Source organism: Propithecus coquereli, unplaced genomic scaffold (genome assembly GCF_000956105.1).
Source record: "Propithecus coquereli isolate 6110/MARCELLA unplaced genomic scaffold, Pcoq_1.0 Scaffold137, whole genome shotgun sequence".
NCBI classification, from domain to species: Eukaryota; Metazoa; Chordata; class Mammalia; order Primates; family Indriidae; genus Propithecus; species Propithecus coquereli.
The window spans coordinates 3042988-3063114 of NW_012137969.1; the positions used below are offsets into that span (position 1 = coordinate 3042988).

Sequence of the window (20127 nt, forward strand, 5' to 3'; positions counted from 1 at the left end):
CACTTTACAATCCACCCGCGGGCCCCCAGAAGGACAGTGGCGCAAGAAGCCGATGGAGCATGGGGCGAGCAAGCGAGCGGTCGGGGAGTCTGGGCCGGGCGGGGGCGGAACAAGGGTGGGCGGAGAGGCCCCGGCGGAGCGCGGTGGCTGAGGTAGCAGGAGGCGCTTGGGCGGCCGGGCCCTTCCCTCCCTAAGCCGGGCCGCTCCGGGCCGGGCAGGCGGGCCGCATGCTCAGCCCCTGGGGCGCAGCGGCTCCGGGCCTCGGTGGCGTCCGGGCAGCCCTGTTGGGCGCAGCCTCCGGCGTCCGTCTCTGCGCTCACGCCACGGAGGACGCGGCGTGGCCGCTGTCACCATGCCAGGGGCGAAACCATCCCGGAGCTGCGCGGGCCCTCCCCGGCCTGCAGGTCGCTGAGCGCTCGCTGGGGAGGGAATACAGGGGGATGGGTGGTCAGCGGTCCCAGAAGCCTCCGACAGGTCGTCTTCCCACCCCAGACCGCCAGTGCTGAGGTTGCTGCCCCGCATGGGGGGGCGGGGGAGGGCGGTAAACGTGTCACTTACTGGGGACCCTCTCCCAGCCCGGGCTTCACGGGTGCAGAGAAGCCCTCTCATTTGGCCTCTGACCCAGACCTCTCCGAAGGGGCCCCTTAGGCCTCCACCGTGGCTTACCTCAAACTTGCTCATGAATTCCGCGAAGATGCCGAAGAAAGCCTCGGAGGTGGTGGCCTTGGAATCCTCCCCGAAGAAGGCCAGCGCCTTGCCCAGCTCGTCCATGGCGTCACGCTGCAGCCCGTCCAGCGCCCGAAGCGCCGGCTGGGCGGTCTCCAGGAAGGACTGAAGCGCCTCCGTTAAGGAAACAGCCGCCCGCTGGGTGCCCCCAGGCGGTGCCCCCAGACAGCACCCTACCTGCCACATTCCCGCTCTGGCTGAGTCCTGCAGAGGGCCAGGCCCTGTGTCAGTGGGGAAGGGGGCCCTGTTCAGGGTCTCCAGTCCCACTGCCCTCTAAGGTCATCCTAGAACCTGTCACAGCTGTTGCAGCCTCAGTTAGGCCTTTCACTCCTGCTCTCTCTGCAGGGCCTGGGTGGCTCTCTCTTCCCTCAGGCTCTGCTCAGAGGCTATCAGCCCCTTTTTCCCCAACCACCCACTTACAGCGGCCCTTCTGTTACTCTCTAGGCTTTTTTTTTTTTTTTAACTAGAGACAGGGTCTTGCTCTGTCACCCAGGCTGGAATGCAGTGGCCCAATCAAAGCTTTTTGCAGCCTCAAACTCCTGGCCTCAAGCGATCCTCCTGCCTCAGCCACCCAAAGTGCTGGGATTACGGGTGTGAACCACCATGCCAGGCCCTCTTTTTCTATAGCATTTGTTGCTATCCGAAATTGCTTGCAAGTTCATTTTCTATCCCCTAAGTGCAAGCTTGTTCCCTGTATGTACTTCTGGTGCTTAGAACAGGGTCTGGCACATATCAATTCCTGGGAAAAGATTCAGTGGCTGAATCGCTATCATTTTTTCAGCACTTAAAACTGCCAAGCTTTGTTCTAAGCCCGCTACACATGCTTATTTAATCATTGTAATACCTCTAGGAGGTAGATTATCTCCATTTTACATGTGAAGAAACCAAAGCACAGAGGAACTTAGCAATTATCCCAAGATCACACAGTGAGCAGTATCAGAGCCAGGCTGAACCCACTTGCATCATAATCAGTTAATGGGCCCAACAGCCCCTTGTGGTAGGGACTCTCATTACTTTTTTTTTTTTTTTTGAGACAGAGTCTCACTCTTTTGCCCGGGCTAGAGTGCCCTGGCGTCAGCCTAGCTCACAGCAACCTCAAACTCCTGGGCTCAAGCGATCCTCCTGCCTCAGCCTCCCGAGTAGCTGGGACTACAGGCATGTGCCACCATGCCCGGCTAATTTTTTCTATATATTTTTTAGTTGTTCAATTATTTTCATTGTATTTTTTTAGTAGAGACGGGGTCTCGCTCTTGCTCAGGCTGGTTTCGAACTCCTGAGCTCAAACAATCCGCCCGCGTCGGCCTCCCAGAGTGCTAGGATTACAGGCGTGAGCCACCGCGCCTGGCCTCATCACCTCTTTTTTTACTGATGAGAAAACTGGGCTCAGAGAGGGTAAGTGACTTGCCCAAAGTCACACAATCAGTGAGCAAATGAGTCAGGATTTGAGCCTAGGCCTGTCTGATGGGCCAGGTCAAGTCCCTTTGCAGAGGCTACCCTTCAATGACCATCTTTCCTCTCTCTGGGGACCCCCCCTCAAGCCCAAGGAAGCAGACAGGTACCCATAAACTGAGGGATACTACAATGGACAAACCCTCACTTGAACACTCTCGGTTTCAACATCTGCAAAACATCTGGGTGCTATATGGGTGCAAGGGGACAGGAGTGAGAAGCGCCTTGCACAAGTCACAGTATTTGCTCAGTGATACTCTGCAAGGCTCCAGTCAGCAATCCCTCCCAGGTAGCCTGCCTGAGAGGAAGTGGGGATCTGACGTCAAATTCCTGCCTGGACACTCAGCCCCAACAGACACCGTGCTCTGTGGTCAGGGATACATGACAGGGCTTTCCTGGTGGAGCCTCTCCTGTCCCAGCCATAGGCACAGTCCCCAGAGCTCTCCTCCCTGTCCAGCTTTAGCCTCAGCAGGGAAAACCCTGTCTTCTCCTTTGAGGGTGGGGGAGCAGGGAGGGGTGCCACAAGCTCTTCTCTCCATCCTTCTCATCTGGGCTTGTCTCCCTGCTGGCCATGCCCTCCTGGGGGACTCAGTGGGAATGTACCCTCACTCTTGAGGGCTTCAGTTACACACAGACTTGACATGAGCACTTGGATTCTAAATGACCCAGGATGGAACTTCTTTCAGGACCCTTAGATGCCACAGAAACCTGTGCCCAGAATCTCTTCTGGGAGTCGAGGTCCACTGGACCCATAGCCACTGGAGCCACAGCCAACCCCACCCAACCCCCCCAGGGTCCAGCCTGGTGCCAGGACAGGCTGCTCAGAGGATACTGTCATGACCACAGCAAACTTGTCCTCACTGGAGGGGGACATGCTCTGGCAGGCAGCCTGTATCTCACTGATGGTGCCATGGAGGTCAGCCAGGTCACTGGTCAGGGCTCGTTGGTTCACTGTAGGGAAGGGGACCAAAGTCTCATGGGACCACCCTCCCAGCCCAGGACAGCATGCCTCTGCCTCCCTGCCCATCCACGCAACCTACCTTTGGCAGCCAGGGGCACAGTGGGCAGGTCCTGAGCAAAGCCCAGGAGTTCGGGGAAGTGCTGGCTCAGCGATTTGGCAAGGATGTGCAGGAAGGTGGACTTCCCATCCACCGTCTTGGTGGAGTTCAGCTGCAAGTGAACCCCAACACACATCCTCCTCAAGGAACCCATCAGATTACTGGTCACATAGGCCCGGCTTCTCCTGGACTGGGGCATCAATTCCAGGCCTTTGACACTTTCTTTGCAACTCCCCTGCCCCTCTCCATTTTTCTAGATCCTGAGGCTTGGCTTGGGGAAGCCACCTTCCCCCACACCACCCCCAACCTTTGCTGCAGTCAAGTCCTGGCCTCAGTGCAGCTAGCTTTCCTCCTGGCAGGAGGGCCCTCCTGGGTCACGATGTTCTCTCCTCCCCTCTGCCACGACCTGAGTTAGGCTTGGCTTGGCGCCTCGCTGGTAGAGCAGGCCAATCCATGTCAACTGGTCCCTCACCTCCGTCAAAAAGTTGATCTTGAAGCCTGTGGTCTTGTTGGTTTTGGGCTGTCCGTCATTGAGATAGTTGCCCATGGCCAACACGAACTGTGGAGAGAAGGTGGGCCAATCCTGCCCAGGTCCTCACCCCCCATCCCACCCTTGGTCCAGCTGTCTGGATGGGTTCTCAGGCTGGAAAACCCAGGGGACAGAGGAGCAGGTGGGATGACCGGGGAGGGGGTGGCCCCTGACCTCCAGGATCTTGGCGAGCTTCCGGCTGTTCTTGAGCTCGAGGGAGGCCTGGCGCAAGCACTCGAGGCTGCCTCGGATCTCCTCTGTCTTCTCCTGTAGGGTGGCCTGGAAGTGGAGGCTGCGCAGACGGGTCTTGTATTCGGGAACCGACAGCATCTGCCGCGAAGGCAGGGCCAGGATTCATCCACCCCCCCCCCCGACCCCAGGGGACCCACTGTCCCACCGCAGCCTGGGTTGGGGGCCAGCTGGCTGCCTGGGCGCGTATGCCCGTAGAAAAAAAGAGCACGACCCCTAGGGAGCCTCGTCCAATCTACCTCGGACCCCGCGTGGGAACTGGGCATTAGAGGTACAAAACTGGGACTCAGAGGCGTGAGCACGGTGGCGGTACCCGAGGGGCGCAGGGCTGAAGCAGCCCCCGCCACAGCGAGAGCCCTGAGCCGGCCGGGGCCGCCAGGCGGGGGTCGTGGCCGCGGCACCTGCAGTACGAACTGGTCGGGCTCGCTGAGGCGGCCGGGCGCCTCGCGGAAGGCTTGGTAGCGCTGTTCCTCGTCGGCGTCGGGCGCGAAGAGCAGCAGCTGCGCCAGGTGCGCGGGCTCCAGGCGCCGGGGCTCCATGCTCATCAGCACCTGCCGCAGCTCGGCCGGGCTCAGCTTCAGGTGCGCCAGGAGGATGGCTGCGGGCGGGGCCGAGGGTGAGCTGGGGCGGGGCCGGCGCTGCGAGGGGGCTGGGCTACCTGGGCACCGGGGGTTGGGGGATGGGGAGACAAGCACCGGGGGCGTGGCCTGCGAGGGGCGCCGTAGGGGGCGGGGCGGGGCGGGCCCAGAGACTTCTCAGCCCTTCCGCGATTAAAGGGCGAGGGCGACGTTCTCGAGGACATAGACTAAGAGGCTGGGTGGGGCCGGGAACCAGGGCGGGACCTGCGAGGGGGAGCGTGGGGGTTGCGGCTGCAGGCAAGGCCCGAACTGGGCGGCCGATTTACACAGTGCGGGCGGGGCGGATACAGGGTGCAGCCAAGGTCGGAACCTGCGCCCAGGTGGGATCCGCCTAGCTGTGGGGCCTCGGAGGGGGCCTTCACCCAGCCGGGCGACACGTGTCCGGGTCCCTACAGTCTAATCTCTGTCAACCACCCGGGCAGGTCTGAGCCTCTGCGGCCCAGAGGGTGGGCCACCGCCCTCCCCCTGCGACCCTCTGGGGGGTCCCCGGTCCCTCACAGGTGTTGTAGGCCTTCTTGTGGGACAGGATCTCCACCACCTCCTTCTTCCTGAAGGGCTCGGGCCTGGGCATCGGCTCTGGAAGGGAAACTGGACAGTTTAAGGAGGGGAGGCTAGGCCATGGCTGCTGTGGTAGGGCCCAGGAGTGGTGTGGCCACAGCCAACGGACAAGACCCCAACCCCCAGCACGACCTTGACTGAATCGACTCCGGGTGTCCACAGTCCCCTCATTCCTCAAATCGGGGACCCTCAGATCTGGTCAGATACACAGCATGTGTCCATCCCCCTGCCCGCTGCCATCTCCTCAAATGCCCACTCCCCTGAGCCTTTGGGACAGAGCTGGCAGGGCTTGCAACCTTTCAGATGATTCCTGAATGGACTAGGGCCTTTCTCCTCCATCCTGGGACCACCTGCCACACACAACAACTCTGCCTGCTTGGAGTCCCACCCAAGAACTAACTGTAAGGAGATGCCTAAAAAGGGGCGAGGGTGATGGGAAGATGTATCTGTGGATGCCTTCTGTCCACCCTATTCTGTCTGTGTGACTTTGAGCAAATTACCTAGCCTCTCTGTGCTTCCTCATTAGGAAGTGGGGTGATCACAGTATCTACCTCATAGAATTGTCATAGGATTAATTTAGAAGTGACAGTGGTCAGCATACAATAAATGCCAGCTATTATCTCCACTTTGAGACGGAAAAAGCTGAGGGTCTGAGAAGTCAACTCCAGGCTTTTAGGTTTGAAGCCAAATTAGGTAAACAGCAGTCAGCGCAGTCCTCAGGGACTCTAAGCCTGGGGATGCCACAGAAGGTAGTGGGTGGGCTGCCACAGATGGTGTGGTATCTGGGGTTCCCCCAGGGCCATCAGGCCACTCACTAGCAGGTTTCTGGGTGCCAAAGTGGAGCTCCAGGTCAAGGTATTTCACCATGTCGCTCAGCTTATCGTAGTCAGAGTCTTCCCCGAGCTGCGAAGGAGGGTGGGAAGTTCAGAGTAGGAAGAACAGCAGCAGCCGGACTGCTCTTGCCCACCCCACACTCTGAGGCTGTCCTGGGGCCTCCCGGGAGGAAAGCACCCCTCAGGCCCTGGGGAGAAGCCAAGAGCAGGAGGAGACTACAGAAGCCAAATCATCCAAGTCATCGGGTGGTGAGCCAGCTCCTCTAGTGGTCAAAAATACACTCATACTTGGAACTCTAGCCACATAGAAGCCAGCAGAGGGCAGGAGTGGGGACAGAAAGGAGCTGTGAAGGGGTTACAGCCAACCAAGAGGCCGAAGGAGGTGGCCAAGGGGTCTGGCCCTGTTTCCACCAGGAATGGATTTGGACTTAGCCAGATGTGTGACCTGCGTCCCCGTGTCCACCTTCAGTAACTAGTGGAAGAACCATGCTTGTGGAGCAAGGCTTGAAGACCCATCTGAGGTTGGTAGGAGTGAGGTCTCTAGGGGACCTGTAGGTTCCTGTTCGTGGCCTTGTCCCACTGAGCATATTTTTTTTTTTTTTTTTGAGACAAAGTCTCACTGTGTTGCCCGGGCTAGAGTGCCGTGGCGTCAGCCTAGCTCACAGCAACCTCAAACTCCTGGGCTCAAGCGATCCTTCTGCCTCAGCCTCCTGAGTAGCTGGGACTACAGGCATGCGCCACCATGCCCGGCTAATTTTTTCTATGTATTTTTAGTTATCCGATTAATTTCTTTCTATTTTTAGTAGAGATGGGGTCTCACTCTTGCTCAGGCTGGTTTCGAACTCCTGAGCTCAAACAATCCGCCCGCCTCGGCCTCCCAGAGTGCTAGGATTACAGGCGTGAGCCACCGCGCCCGGCCCCACTGAGCATCTTTATTAGCAACATGGAAAGGCTCCCTAGAGATATGGGCTGGTATCATCTTGGCTGGGAGGGCAGGAGACAGAACCAGGACCCAGGAGATGGCAATGGAGAAAAATGACAAGCATGCCCTGCGCAGTGTGGCTACATGTGAGAGCATGCTATTAGTCCCAAGAAGATGAAGGGACTGGGGTTGAGGATGATGGTGGGCATGAGCACTGGGATGGGGCAGCCCCAGAAGCTGGAAACCACAGATCATATAAAAAGGAGTATGATGTTCAGGTCAAAGAAGGTGATAACCCCATTCTCTCCTCTAAGCTGGTCAAGCCCCACTGGGGGTCCACTTGGGGCCTGCTCTTTGACAGGGAGATGGCCACTGGACTGTGGAGCTAGAAACCACATTCTAGGGGAATGACCTAAAAAACAGGGATAGAGTGACCCCTGTTCATCTTACAGGTTGGTCGGTCTGTGGATAAGGGAATATACTTACTCTGCCTGATTTCAAGGGCCAGGCAAAAAACAGGGCATGGGAACCTTGGGGAGATGAGATTTCAGAAAATACAAAGGATGGTTAAAATTGTCCAGTGAGGGAAGGAGGGCTTTGACAGGTAGTGAGTTCCCCATCACCGAAGGTGTTCAAGTATATACTGGCAGTCTTGCATGGAAAGAAATTCAAGCATCAAAGTGGAAAGGTGCAGGCTGGTGTGCAGCAGTTTGGGCCAGCTGCCCTTTTAAGAGTCTAAGAGAACTAGTCCAGCCTCGAGAGTGATAGGTTTCAAGGATAGGTGTGGCAGCATTTCCAGGTGTCCACAGCACATCTTTGGCTTAGACTGGCGTCAATGCCTGCATCGAATACCAAGCATGGGCATGTCCTTGGGCTGGGCCTCCACTCATCCTCTGCTTGGGGCGGGGAGGAGCAGGGGATGTTCCAGCTGATATTGGAAGAGGCCCAGAGGATGGTTCTTGTCTTCGACACTGCTGCCCAGGCCACCCTCCCCTGGTTCAGGACACCGGTGGTCCCCAGGTCACCCACCTGACCCCAGATGGTGCCTTCTGAGTTCTCCACCTGCTCCCACCGCAAGCGCTTGACACTCATGTGGCTGGTCTCGCTGCGACGGTGACCCAGGCCCCGGGCTAGCAAGGGAGGTGCACAGGGCACAGGTGGGGGCAGGGGCGGTGGGGGCGGTGGAGGGACTGGGTGGCTGAGGGGCTTGGCCAATGCCTGAGTGGGGCCCCGGGGCCCTTCAGAGGTGCGGGAGCTGGGCTTGGGGTCGTGGAAAGGCAGGGGTGGTGGTGGCGGGGGGCTGAGCGGGGGTGGGGGGATGTGGTCGGAGATGGAGGAATAGGTCAGGGAGCTGCCTTCCTCGCTGCTGCTGACACAGTCGCTAGCGCTGCTCCGCTCGTTGGTTACAAAGCTGCCCTGGTCATCATGGAAGCTCATCTTGGGGGAAGAACAAGGAGAGAGGAGGGTGAGGCTAGGCCCAGAGAGACTGGAGCAGGTATATGTGTGAGGCATGGAGCAAGGTGAGGGAGAGTGGGTTGGCCTGGGGACAAGGATAGGACAGTCGTGGGTTAGCCTCAGGCTGTGGGTGGGATGGTCTGAGAGGGTGTAGGATAGCCTGGGACAAGGGGTGTGATTGGGATAGCTTGAGCCAGGGAGTGGGCTAGCCTGAAATGGATTCTAGGACATCCTGGGCCAGGCAGAGGGGTAACCTGGGGGGCAGATCCTGAGGGCAGCGGGCCTCTTGCAGGAGCCCAGAGACACGGTTCGCCTTGCAGACCTCCACACCACACCTCACCTGCCCACCCTCCATGCCTGCTTGCATGCCCACCTCCTCGTAGTCGTTCTCGGGGGTCAGGAAATCGTCCACGATGGTGACCCGGGGGCCCAGCTGCTCGCTCAATGCATCCAGGAAGCGGTCAGTATCTCGGCTTCGCACAGGCCGGGAGAAGGTGAAGAGCTTCCTGCGGCTGGGCGGGCGGGCAGGGTCCGGGCTTGGGGGGCTGTCGGGGCCCATGGGCCCAGGGCCTGGCTGTGGGGAGGGCGCCCTGCTGCTGTCCAGGCTGGCGTAGGGGTGGGACTCGGAGCTGCTGGGGGAGGCCAGGCCCCCAGAGCACAGTGGGTGGTAGCAGGGGGAGGGCAGGAGCCGCTCGCTGTGCCAGGAGACGCTGGACAGGGTCCTGGGCCCTGGGGTGGGGGATGGAGCATGAGGACCCCTCTGCAGCCAGCACCTGGCTCCCAGGTGCAGGCTGGAGGGAGGGCCCCAGGGCAGGTTGGCTCTGTGTCCCGGGGCATTCCCCTTTCCCTCTCTGGGCCCAGTACAGGAAGACCCTGGGTGACCAAAGGCCAAAGCAGGTGAGGGGGGAGCACAGCTTGGCACCAGGACAGGCTAGACCCCAGCTCATCTTGGAATGGAGACCGGGAGTCCCAGCCGGGACCCACTGAACACAACTGAAAAGGCCGAGGGCCTTCTCTAGCCCCAGACCAAGGGTCATGAGGCAGCTCCCATGCCCAGCAGGCCCTGGGCTCACAGGAGCCTTTCCTGGGGTCCTGCCTTCTGAGCTGCAGAGAAATCATCTTCCCACCTGTGCCATTCACAAAGCAATAAGTGCACTTAATAGTTTATCCAACAGCCACAGGCTAACTCGGGACTGCGTTGCGGGCAGCCCTCTGCTTTCTTGATCCACAGCCAAGGAGAGGATAACAGGGGCCATGGGAGGAGCTGGGACAACCCTGACTTCCATGGCCCCTACCCATGCGTGGAGGCCTTGGGGTTCCCCACGACCTGGGGGGGTAGCTCCAGGGGTGTGCCTGGAGGTGGGGACAACTGGCAGCCAAGATGGCAGAGACCAGTGCTATCCTCAGGACTCGGGGCTGGCTGAACCCTACCTGCGGTGACTGCCGGGCTGGGGCCTGGCGGGGATGACCGGGATTTGGACACGGTTCCCATCTTCCCTTTGAAGCTGCTGCTCAGGCGAGACTCAAGCTCTGCATAGACGGCTGACATCTGGAGGGAGGCAGGGGTGAGTCCAGCCCACTCCCACTTCCCCACGTGGCCCAAACATGGCTCAGGGGCCAGGCCTGGGTGGTCTGGGAGGCAGAGATCTGTCACAGCCTGAGGCAGCCACAGGGGCACCTTGGCCTGGGTCTCCTGGGCCCAGCCCCATGGGCTACCCATTCCCCTCCCCCACAGACATCCCTTGGAGGACAAAGAGAAGGTCTTACCATCTTGGGGTTGGGGGTCTCTGGGAGGGACGTGCCATCGCCTGCCTGGCGCTCGCCTGGGATCAGAGGAAGAGGCATCTCAGGGCAGTCACCAGGACCTGGCAGGGAATGGAGTCTAGTTACCACATCTGAGCTCTAAGGCTCAGGCCCCAGCCCAGAACCAACGGCCCTGCAGACCCAGGAGAACCACCGCTCAGCGCTGCTTACCCGCATTCCCTGGGATTTCTCATCTCACCAAGCCCGTTTTGCAGGTGGGAAAACCGAGCCCGGGTTGCACCCTCCCGCCTGTGGCAGCCTTACCGCAGCTGAGGCTCGTCTCCATGCCCTGGGACCGGAGGCTGCGGCGGCACATCGAGGAGCCCCTCAGGGAGCTGCGTGGCTGGGGCTCAGGTGTAGGCTCCGGTGTAGGCTCAGGCTCAGGCTCCAGGTCCAGCTCGGGCTCCGGCTCTGCTGTGGGACACGCAGGGGAAATGGGGCGCCTATGTTTTCTCAGCCAGACAAGGAGCCTCCCAAAACAGGAAGAAGTCATCTGCACTAATATGTGGACTCCAGCCGTGGGGCTCACCCTGCTTGCCTCTGGGACGATTCTGGAGGGGAAGCCCTGGAGCGAGAAACCAGATGCCAGGAACAGGAGGAGCACCTGGGTGCGGCTAGCCTGAGGACAGAGGCCCTAGTGGGGATGGCCACAGCCCGCCCTGGCAGACCTGCTCTCATGACAAGAGCCTAGGACCTCATGCTTCCAGGGTCTCAACACCCCATGCTTGGACCAGGCCTAGTCACTGCTGTCCACAGGGGCTTGTGGGGCGAAACGTAAGGTTCCAGGTCTAGGCAGATGTGTGGGACATGTGCTGCCCAGCATGGACCCTGAACTTCTTGCTAAAATCCTCAGCCCTCCCTAGCAAACTGTGGGTCCCTGGTACTATGGATAGTGAGCACACAAGGGCCAGCATGTAGCTGCAGGGCGGTCATAGTAGGTGCACAGTGCGTAGAATAGGGTTGATTCACAGAGTTTGGCACACTTTCCATGTGTATAGTCTAAACAATGAGTGCATGGTTTTGGGGGCATTTAGGGGGATGCTTTAACAGGTGGGCAGCAGTGGGAGCTGAGGCTGTACATGGCCCCACGGGCCCACGTGTGTGCACATGAGAGCACACCGGGAGCCCACCAGCCAGGTGTGACCCAACTGTGTGCCCACAGTCCAGGTGGTATGTGCTGGCATGTCTGTAAGCAGTGACCACAAGAGTTTCTTGATCTGTGCACACACTTCCCAGAACACAAAACCTAGTCCTTGAGATCACTCCCATTTTGTGGGTGAGAAACCTGAGACCCCAGGTGGTTAGGTGGGTGTCCAAATCAGGTTGTGCCGCGCATGCTGCAGAAAGGTCAAGCTGGGAAGGCACGTCCACGGGGCCAAGCATGAGCTAAGCCCTCATGTGTTGAGCGTGTATTTGCATGGCATGTGCGCACATCTGTGTGGCAGGGGCCCAGGTTGGCTGTAAGATCTCACAGGTGAGAACAGGTATCTACCTGTTCACCTGGTGGGCCGGACAGCCAGCAGCTGCAGACGGGGGAGTGGCGGGGGAGAGGATGCTTACCTGTCATAGCGGTGTAGCCCAGGAAGCATGCAATTTTCTCCTGACAGAGCTCCTGCTCCTCATAGGTCAGCAGCTGGTAGATGAACTGCCAAAGGACCTGCTTGGCAGGTGTGTCCAGCACAGGGTAGACATCGACAATGAGGGTGTCGATGTTCCTGGGGGGGAGGTGCAGGAACAAGAGGTTCGTTACTCAGGGGCTCACCATGATGAGTGGGGTGAGGGTGGACAAGGGCGGTGCTTCCAAGGCCACAGAGGTTGGCCTCCCGTCCTGCCCCTGCCCTTGAAAGACAGGGAAGTGGGCAGGGGGGCAGACTGCACGACAGGCAAGGCAGACGCAAATCCCAGCTCCACCACTTACCAGCTAAGTGATCTTTCTCAAGTCACTTAACTTCTCTGTGCCTCAGTTTCCTCATCTGTTACATGGGGATAAAATAGCATCTACCACACAGAGCTGTTGTGAAGATCAAAACATATAAAGTGTACCAGGAAAACTGACTCACTGTATCAGGAATTGGCAAACAATGGCCTGTGGGATAAAATTTTGCCCTGTGTCTCTTCATAAAGAAAGTTTTATTGGAACATGCCTATGCCCATTTATTGCCTATGCCATATACAGTCTATGGCTGTTTTCAAGGTACAGAGACCTGCATGGCCCTAAAATATTTACTATATGGCCCTGTGTAGAAAGTTTGCTAACCCTTGAATTACATGGAAAAATACAGGATCCTTACATAATACCACACATATAGAAGAACTCTAGGTGGATGAAAAACCTGTGTGAAAGTGAAAATTAGGAGAATATCTTTCGACCTAGAAGCAGGGAAGGACTTCTTAAAATTTCAAAAGCCAAAACCATGAAACCGAAAATGTGGTGAGTTTTCGATTATACGAAATCAAGGATATCTGTTCAAAGAAGCACAATATAAACACACTGATATTAGATATGATAGAATTAATACTAGAAATAACAAATGGGAAAAGATATACACAATGTCCAAAATCAATAAAGAATCAGTATCTAAAATATACAAGGAACTCATGCAAATCAACAAGACTAAAACGTCTAATACAACAAAAATGGGCAAAGGGTATGAACAGGCAATTTATAGCGAAGAACACAGAAAAAGTTCACAAGCATATTAGAAGATGCTTAAAATAATGAGTAATCAAAGAAAACCAAATTAAAACAAGATGTCACTTCATGGCTAAAAGACTGGCACATATTAACATCAGGATAATGCTGCAATGTGATGCATGAGAATTTGTCTGCAGTTATAATCAATGTATTGAATGTACACAGAGCGATGTGGACAGAGCTGAACACATAGTAATGGATGAAAAAGTCAGATACCGACGTAATATATGACACAATGATATAAAAGGAAAAACCACATCATACTAAGCAGCAATGCTCCCTTTTCAGGAACACCTTCAAACAAAAGGACGCCCACTAAACTCATCAGACTGGTGGCAGTGGCAGGGCAGAGAAGTGGGAGGAGTGGAACTAAAGGGAATGAAAGGTGAAAACAAACCAAATGTCCATCCCTGGACAAACGGGTGAACAAAATGTGGGATAGCCACACAAGGGAGTATGATTTGGCTGTAAAAAAGGAATGAAGTACATTCTATAACTTGGATGAACCTTGAAAACATTATGCTAAGTGAAAGAAGCCAGAGATAAAAGTCCACATATTATATGATTCCATTCCTATGAAAGTCCAGAATAGGAACATCTACAGAGACAGAAAATAGATTAGTGTTTGCTTAAGGTCAGGGATGGGGACAAAGGAATGTGGGAGAGGGACAGTGAAAGGCTTCCGGGCTTCTTTTTGATGTGACAAAGTTCTAAAATTGGCAGGATATGAGTACAGCTGCACATACTTGTGAATATACTTAAAACCACTGAACTGTATACTTAAGTGGATTAACTATATGGTATGTCAACTGGACCTTAATAAAACTGTTTGGGTGGGTGTGGTGGCTCATGTCTGTAATCCCAACACTGTGGGAGGCTAAGGCAGGAGGATCACTTGAGGCTAAGAGTTCAAGACCAGCCTGGGCAACATAGCAAGACCCTGTTTCTACAGAAAATTTAAAAATTAGCCAGGTGTGGTTGGTGTACGCCTCTAGTCACAGCTACCCGGGAGGCTGAAGCTGGAGGATTGCTTGAGCCCCAGAAGTTCAAGGCTGCAGTGAGCTATGATCGCACCACTGCACTCCAGCTTGGGCAACATAGTGAGACCTTGTCTCTTGGGAAAAAAAAAAAAACTGTTTAAACAAAACAAAAAGGTATAGACAAGTGAGGGGCTTTGCACAGATCATGATAATGACCCCACAGACCGAGGAAGATAAATGTAGCCTGCTGCAGTTGAGAAGCAAAATAAAAGACACCAACCCTACCCTCAAGGGCCTGGCCCATGGCAAGTACCCATAGGTGAGGCTGTCAGGAGGATCCCACCAACAATGGGGCAGATGGTCCCTGTCTGCCTGACTTGCTTAACATCATATGGGTAGGAGTCGTCAGAGTCAGGGTCTATTCTAGGACAGCCCAATCACCCACCACCCTGGGGTCCCTGGTACTGGCTGCCACCTCCTTGGAGCCTCCCCCAGGAGAACGGGGCTGAAGAGGCTCAGGCAAGGAGAACAGGATGTGTGTCTGAGCAGGACTTGGGGACCACCCAGAGCAGGTCCCCACCACCACTCTAGCCTGGCCACCTGTGCTGGAAGAAGCTCTCCAGGGCCCGGCAGACCCCATAGCGCTCAGGAGGCGTGAGCAGATGTTCCAGCTGCTGGCTGAAGGTCCTCCCTTGGACTCGGATGCTGGACGGCAGGATCTCTGCCACCCACTGCAGGGAGGTGAGCGCTGATGACGGGTTGGGAGAATCCAAAGAATCGGAGTCTGCTGGGACCACAGGCAAGAGAGGCACGAGTGACCCAGAGTCCCCAGGCCAGATGTGGTTTCCCCGGCAGCTGGGGTCAGCAGACCTCCTGAGCTGGGGTGTGGCTGCCAGTGCCTCCATGCACCTGCTGCCCGAAGCTGGGGACAGGGACAGAGGAACAGCCTGGGGCAGGGGCCCTGAGGCTGAGCATGGGGTGGGGGGCTCTACAGCACCACCTAGAGGGCAGCCCTGGGAGGGGACGCTGCAAGTTTAGGGGAAGAGCAGAGTCCTCTGCAGACTCATAAATCCCACACATAGCAGCCTGGCAGGGTCTCTGTGGGCCAACGAAGCCAAGTGTCAATGGGTGTCTCACCGCTGGCAAACGGGACGAGCCCTTCCTCCACCACCAGCGTGGGCATTGCTCCACTGCCCTGCAGCATGGACACCACCTTGTCGTGGGAGCAGTTCCTGCCAAGCAGAGATGGCCCAGGAGGGCCTGACTGGGGTGAGCCCTGTCCACGGCCACCAACCAGACCTCCCTGTCCTGCCCATATGGGCCACACAGCAAGTCCACAGTTGTGCCACTCTGTGTCCCCAGCATGGAGCTGGGTTATTTTTTGGGTAAGAAGGATGAATGAGGGTCCTGGCCAGCATAGGGGTGTAGATTCAAAATTCCCATTGGAAGAGGGACAGACCCTGGGGACCAACTGGTCGGAGGAGATCAGGACCATGGCCTGGATGTCCCAAGAGTCTTGGCAAATGGTTCAGCACCAAGCTCTGGTTTCCCCAATAGCCTCTGACCTCATGTCCAGTCCGTTGAGAAAGAGGATCCGGTCACCTGACTTGAGGGCAGCGTTGTCAGCTGGGCTCCCTGGAAGCAAGAAGAGAAGGTGTGATGGTCAGCAGGGCGGGGCCCTGCCCTGGGAGTCAGATGCCATTCTCCTGTCACACAGGCGACAATGAGACTTAGAGACACATAGGCATGGGTGGCAGAGAGTCAGATATGTCAGCAGATCCCCGCAATAGTCTTGGCACCTCTCTGATCTCCACTGCTCTAAGGACCTGAGGCCAATGACTAGAGTGATCCCCTGGGGGTGGCCCTGAGCTGTTGCAGAGAGCAGACACCAGGCAAGGTCTGGAGGGCAGTGGTTCTGAGCACCTGTGCTCCCCTGCAGGGCAGCACCACACGCTGCTCTTGGCCCCTCGGATAAAGGTGCATGGCAGTGACTCCTCTTTTCAGGAGAAAACGTGTCTGACAAGAGGACAGCAGTCTCCTCCTTCGGGCTGGGAAACACGGTGTATTAATTGTGTTTTTTTTTATTTTCTGCATTTCCTGATGCTTTGAAATCTTGGAGCCTGGACGACCCCAGAGAGACTGCCCCTCCCAGGACTAGCCAATCCCTAGGGGTAACTGACTGGGCTCTAAGTGCACCCTTAAATGCAAACCTATCACTCCAGAGCCCTCATCGCACCACCTCCTTTATGGAGCTCACTCTCAGGCCACCATCCACCTGCCCTCATCCCCCCAGGGCCGGTACCAGACAACTAGGGACAACCCCTATGCCCCAGAGCCTGCTGAAATTACTCCAATGCTAAATGTGCTAGGCCTGCCTCGCCCATTCCTCTGTGAAAACCACAATAAAGGCTCTTGCGCATGTTCTCCCTCACTCCCTCTGTCTGTCCCCTGACCAACCCTGACACACCAAACTGGGTACCACCCCCGCCCCTGGCCCCATGGTGTGGTGTACCCCCTCCTCTTGGGAACTGCGAGTAATGAACTATGTTTTCAATGGCAGTTGTCTCCTAATCTGTTGGCCTCACCATACCTGAATAATAATAACAAAACCTGCATTTTAAAACACGTGGGAGCACTGAAGTCTCACTCTTTGCCTTGATGGCCCTGAATGAAGGTCACGGCCTAACCTAGGACCGAACACCTGGAAGTGAGGGCTGGTAAGTTGGCTCCTATGTTTGGAGGTATTTTTTCCTTTCTGCCTCTTTATTATTAGTCATCCCTCCAAATTTGATTTGGAGACAAGTAGAGGAAATGATAAATCCCTAAATAAAAAATACCCTCGCATTGTGAGAAGTGCTCTTTTGAGTCTGTGGAGATTGTCCAGAGAGGAAGGGGAACAGTCAGGGAAGACTTCCTGGGAGAGGTGGGTTGGGGAGAGTCCTTTCCTTGGACTAAAAATGGGAGAGGGTGGTGGCGGCTAGTCCAATCTGGCCTGCCTAGAAGGGCTTGTCAAGGGGATCAAATACCACTGGGCCAGGAGTCAGGAGACCCCGGGTTCTGGTCCTTGATTTGCCAGAGACTCTCTGTGCCTCAGTTTCCCCATGTGTAAAACCTCCCATCTAAGCATCCATTTGGCTTCCTATCACAGGAAAGCCATGCAGTTTCTAGCCTGCAAGTTGGGGTGAGAAGAACAGCACACCTGGATTGGAACAAAGCCCTAGGCCAAGTATCCCTGGCTACATGTCTGGGAGGAACTGGGAGATGGAGGTAGTGGTGGCACGGTTAGAAGAGCCACATCCAAAGAGGAGAGATTAATCATTTCTAGAGGAAGCTCTCTTGAGAGCAGCTTTGGGCCTTTTCCCTACAATACTGTGTCAACAACTCAGCGATGCCCAAATCCAAGAACCAGAACATGCCAGTTATTATTATTAGGTCTCAACATGGTCTGAAGGCTGGAACAATGATGCAAAGGCACTGAGGTGCTTCCCCAGGGATCAAAAGATGCCTGTCTCACAAATCCATCCACTGGAGATGCAAGATGCACAGTGTGGAAAGGACACCGCATCGACAGGGCACCCATGGGGACGTGTAACCAGGAGCATCATGCTCAGATGCTGGAAGGGGATGGATGCAGGACAGAGCAGGTGACACAGCCCAGCAGCCCGGTGGGGTGGCTGCAGAGAGGGAGAGTTCAGTTCAGTGCTAGGAGACGTTTCATTCTTCCACAGTGAAAATGAGCATCCCTCCCCACCCACACCAGAGGGGCAGGAAGGAAGGATTCCCGCACTGGGGAGCCCCTGCCTTCTTCAAGATGTCACTATTTCAGGAGCAAGAAGGGGTAGCCTGGGTGGGAGGAGGAGAGTCCTGATTCAGGGAGGGGTTAGATAGGCCCTGCTGCCTCTCTGAATCTGGCCTGCCCAGCAAGTGCTCAGTTCACAGTGGGCACTCCACGCAGGGAATGTTGTTTGCAGTGTAGCCTGGGCAGGCTCAGTCCTGGCTGCCCCACTGTCCTGGGCACTGCCCAGACTCCCTATGGATAAAGGAAAGGTCTGGGCGAAGAACTTGACTCACTTAGCTTGGGGTGATGCTGAACTTGGAGAGCGGTGCCTAGACGCAGGCAGAAGCCTCTGGCCTCAAGCACCTTAGGTAGGTGGATGATTTGGATCTGGGGCTCTGGGACACCCAGAGGACACAAAGGACAAGGCTGACGTCTGGGAGCGGGGAGATGGCTGAGCAGCAGCCTACATAGGTAGAATTACCAGGGAAAGCTACAACAGGGTCCTTCACCCCATCCTGGGCCTTAGGGACTCAAGGAGCAACCTTGCCCACCCCTCACCAGGCAGGACAGACTCGATCCAGACAGGCCCATGGCCGCGAAGTGTGAAGCCGAAGCTCTTGTTGCCCTTGTAGACTCGGACAGTCCTGGGGGAAGAAGAAGGGGTGGGCAGCATGACCTGCCCCGAGGAGAGAGGAGCCTGGGACACATAGGGCGTGGAGATGATGTCCCACGTCCCACTCCCCTTAAGCTCTCCTGCCTGTTCCCAGGTGCCCACGCTCCGCCCAGGGGGTTCTCCGCCCAGGTCTCCATCCCCGAGCCCACCGACAGGGAGGCGTCAGCAGCCCGCGCCCTAGCGCCCCGCGTACCTGCGGGCGCCCCCCGGGCCGGCGCGGCCGCCCACCAGCGAGGCGGCCTTGCGCGGGGGCGGCTCGTCCGGGCGGCGCGGCGGGGCGCTGGCGCGCGTGGACACCAGGAGGCGCTCGGGCCGCTCCTCGCTGCGGCTCCGGCGCAGCCGCTGCGCGCCCTGCGCCCTCCGCGCGCGGCACAGCTTGCCCAGCAGGCCCTGCGACACCACCTCGTCGAAGCGCGCCCGGTGCTTCTTGGGGATGAAGATCCTGCCGGCGAGGACCGCACAGTCGGGCCGAAGGCGCCTCCTCGTGGGCGCCGCCGTCGGCTCTCCCGCCCCTCCGCTGCAGGGCTAGGGGAACCCGCAGCTGGTATCCCCTGGTGTCTCCCCCTCGGTGTCCGGACTTCTGCCCACAGCTGCCTCGGGCCACACCAGGACGTAGCCTCCTGCTCGCTCCACCTCGGGAATGTCACGCTGGGACCATCCCCGATGAATCTGGCCTCTTCAGGGCCTTTGCCCCAACAAAGCCAGTCCATGAGCCCGTTCCTCCTCCCGCCTCTGTCTTCCATCTCTGGCCTCTCCCCCGCTCCCTCTGCACCCGCCAGGACAAACCCAAGCCAGGAATCCCCACCACCCACTTTCTCCCAGCTTGTTTCCTGGTGACTTTGCTGGAAAAAACTGGAGCCCATGCGCCCAGGATCTGACTTCCCCCAGACCCTCACGACACCTCCAATCTTCCTGCCTGCTTCTCTGGCCAGCCCCACCTACAGCTGCCTACTCAGATATCTGCCAGGACCACCACATCTGCCACCTTCCGTCCCATCTCTAAGCTTTTCCCCAGGCTGTTGCCCCTGCCTGGTACACTCTTTGCTCCTTCAATTCAATCCTGTGTATATTTAGTGAGCCCTTGCTCTCTGTGCCAGCCAGGCACTGGGGTTCAAAGATGAAAAGACTGAGGCTCCTGCTCTCAAAGGAGTCACCCTGGAAGTGGCAAAAGGCAGGGGAGAGACAAGGTCCCCTGTGTGGGGTCCACACCCCAGGATGATTCTTTGGTGTCCGTGGGTCTCTTCTGCGAGGCTGGAAGCTGTCTGAGGGCTGGGTCCGTAGCTCAGTGATGAGCCCCAGTGACCAGCTGGGGCTTGGCACCTGGGAGGGACTCAGTAAATAGGGGGGGCTGCCAGCAGCCTAACCGTCTCTCTGAGTAATGGCAGCAGTTAACATCCTGGTGGACTCCCCAGTCCAAGACAGAAGACTCTGCGGCACAGAGAGGATCTGTAACTTTCCAGGGTTAAACAGCTGGCCCTCAGCACAGGTGGAATCAGAGCCCAGCCTTCTGAACCTCAGCACTGTGCAGGATCTCTGACAAGGGCCCCTTGAAGGTGAGGTTGCTAGCGAAGCCTCCCTGGCCACATCCCAAGGCTCCTTTCCCTGTTCTTTGTACCAGGAGTCAGTGCCAAGGGCATAATGGGAAGGAGGAGGGAGAGAGATCAGTAGCCTTGCAGCCAGCTGAAACACAAGCCCCTCTGCTTGCCCAGCAGCTCACACACAGTTCCCCCGGTCTCTGTGGGTAGGATTAATGAGGCCAGATAGGCAAAATAAGTCGCCTG

At 57.0% G+C, this 20127-nt stretch overlaps 1 protein-coding gene across 1 annotated transcript in view; it reads right to left on the reverse strand.

Annotated features, from left to right (window-relative positions):
• Positions 1-216: 216 nt before the first annotated feature.
• GRID2IP (glutamate receptor, ionotropic, delta 2 (Grid2) interacting protein) overlaps positions 217-20127 on the reverse strand; it is a 31839-nt gene continuing 11928 nt past the window's right edge. The window contains exons 3-22 of the mRNA XM_012638946.1: positions 18540-18788; positions 18232-18317; positions 15461-15530; positions 15033-15127; positions 14496-14679; positions 11781-11935; positions 10485-10634; positions 10185-10282; positions 9849-9966; positions 8791-9146; positions 7992-8399; positions 6023-6110; positions 5148-5225; positions 4413-4609; positions 3937-4092; positions 3706-3792; positions 3216-3345; positions 3008-3126; positions 667-831; positions 217-419 (exon numbers count right to left, since the gene is read on the reverse strand). Coding sequence (XP_012494400.1) covers positions 348-419; positions 667-831; positions 3008-3126; positions 3216-3345; positions 3706-3792; positions 3937-4092; positions 4413-4609; positions 5148-5225; positions 6023-6110; positions 7992-8399; positions 8791-9146; positions 9849-9966; positions 10185-10282; positions 10485-10634; positions 11781-11935; positions 14496-14679; positions 15033-15127; positions 15461-15530; positions 18232-18317; positions 18540-18788 — 3061 coding nt within the window. The 3' untranslated portion in view covers positions 217-347. The remainder of the gene's footprint in view (positions 420-666; positions 832-3007; positions 3127-3215; positions 3346-3705; positions 3793-3936; positions 4093-4412; positions 4610-5147; positions 5226-6022; positions 6111-7991; positions 8400-8790; positions 9147-9848; positions 9967-10184; positions 10283-10484; positions 10635-11780; positions 11936-14495; positions 14680-15032; positions 15128-15460; positions 15531-18231; positions 18318-18539; positions 18789-20127) is intronic.